Source organism: Penaeus monodon, chromosome 21 (assembly GCF_015228065.2).
Source record: "Penaeus monodon isolate SGIC_2016 chromosome 21, NSTDA_Pmon_1, whole genome shotgun sequence".
NCBI classification, from domain to species: Eukaryota; Metazoa; Arthropoda; class Malacostraca; order Decapoda; family Penaeidae; genus Penaeus; species Penaeus monodon.
This window is the reverse complement of record NC_051406.1, coordinates 44,830,946-44,831,284: the sequence shown is the minus strand read 5'-3', so window position 1 is coordinate 44,831,284 and position 339 is coordinate 44,830,946. Positions and strand designations below refer to the sequence as shown.

Below are 339 nucleotides of genomic sequence, written 5' to 3'. Positions count from 1 at the left end.
GGGGGGGGGGTGATACCAAATGTATAACACTGATATTTTACCCCCTGTCCATTTCCAGCATTGGTGGCAAACGTTACTTCGAAGCAAATCCCAAATATGGTGGCTTCACTCGCCCGACAAACGTAGAAGTGGGAGATTTCCCTGAGCTAAACTACGAGGATGACGAAATGTAGAATGTGTGACTGTGAGGAGAAGGCAGCATGCATTTTCACTTACAAGACTCACTTCAGATGCTTTATATATATATATTTTGTAATGTTCCCTTTTGAGGATAAGCACTTGATGGCATATGGTTGAGACCAGTGTTGAAGGGAGAAACTTGAATTTTGTATGTGTTAA

At 41.9% G+C, this 339-nt stretch overlaps 1 protein-coding gene across 1 annotated transcript in view; it reads left to right on the top strand.

The window, feature by feature from the left end:
* The window catches only part of LOC119586527 (tubulin-folding cofactor B-like), a gene marked incomplete at its 3' end in the record, with an annotated part of 10,165 nt that extends 9,826 nt beyond the window's left edge, over positions 1-339 (top strand). Inside the window, 1 exon segment of the mRNA XM_037935281.1 lies at positions 59-339. Within this exon segment, the coding sequence (XP_037791209.1) occupies positions 59-173 (115 nt within the window).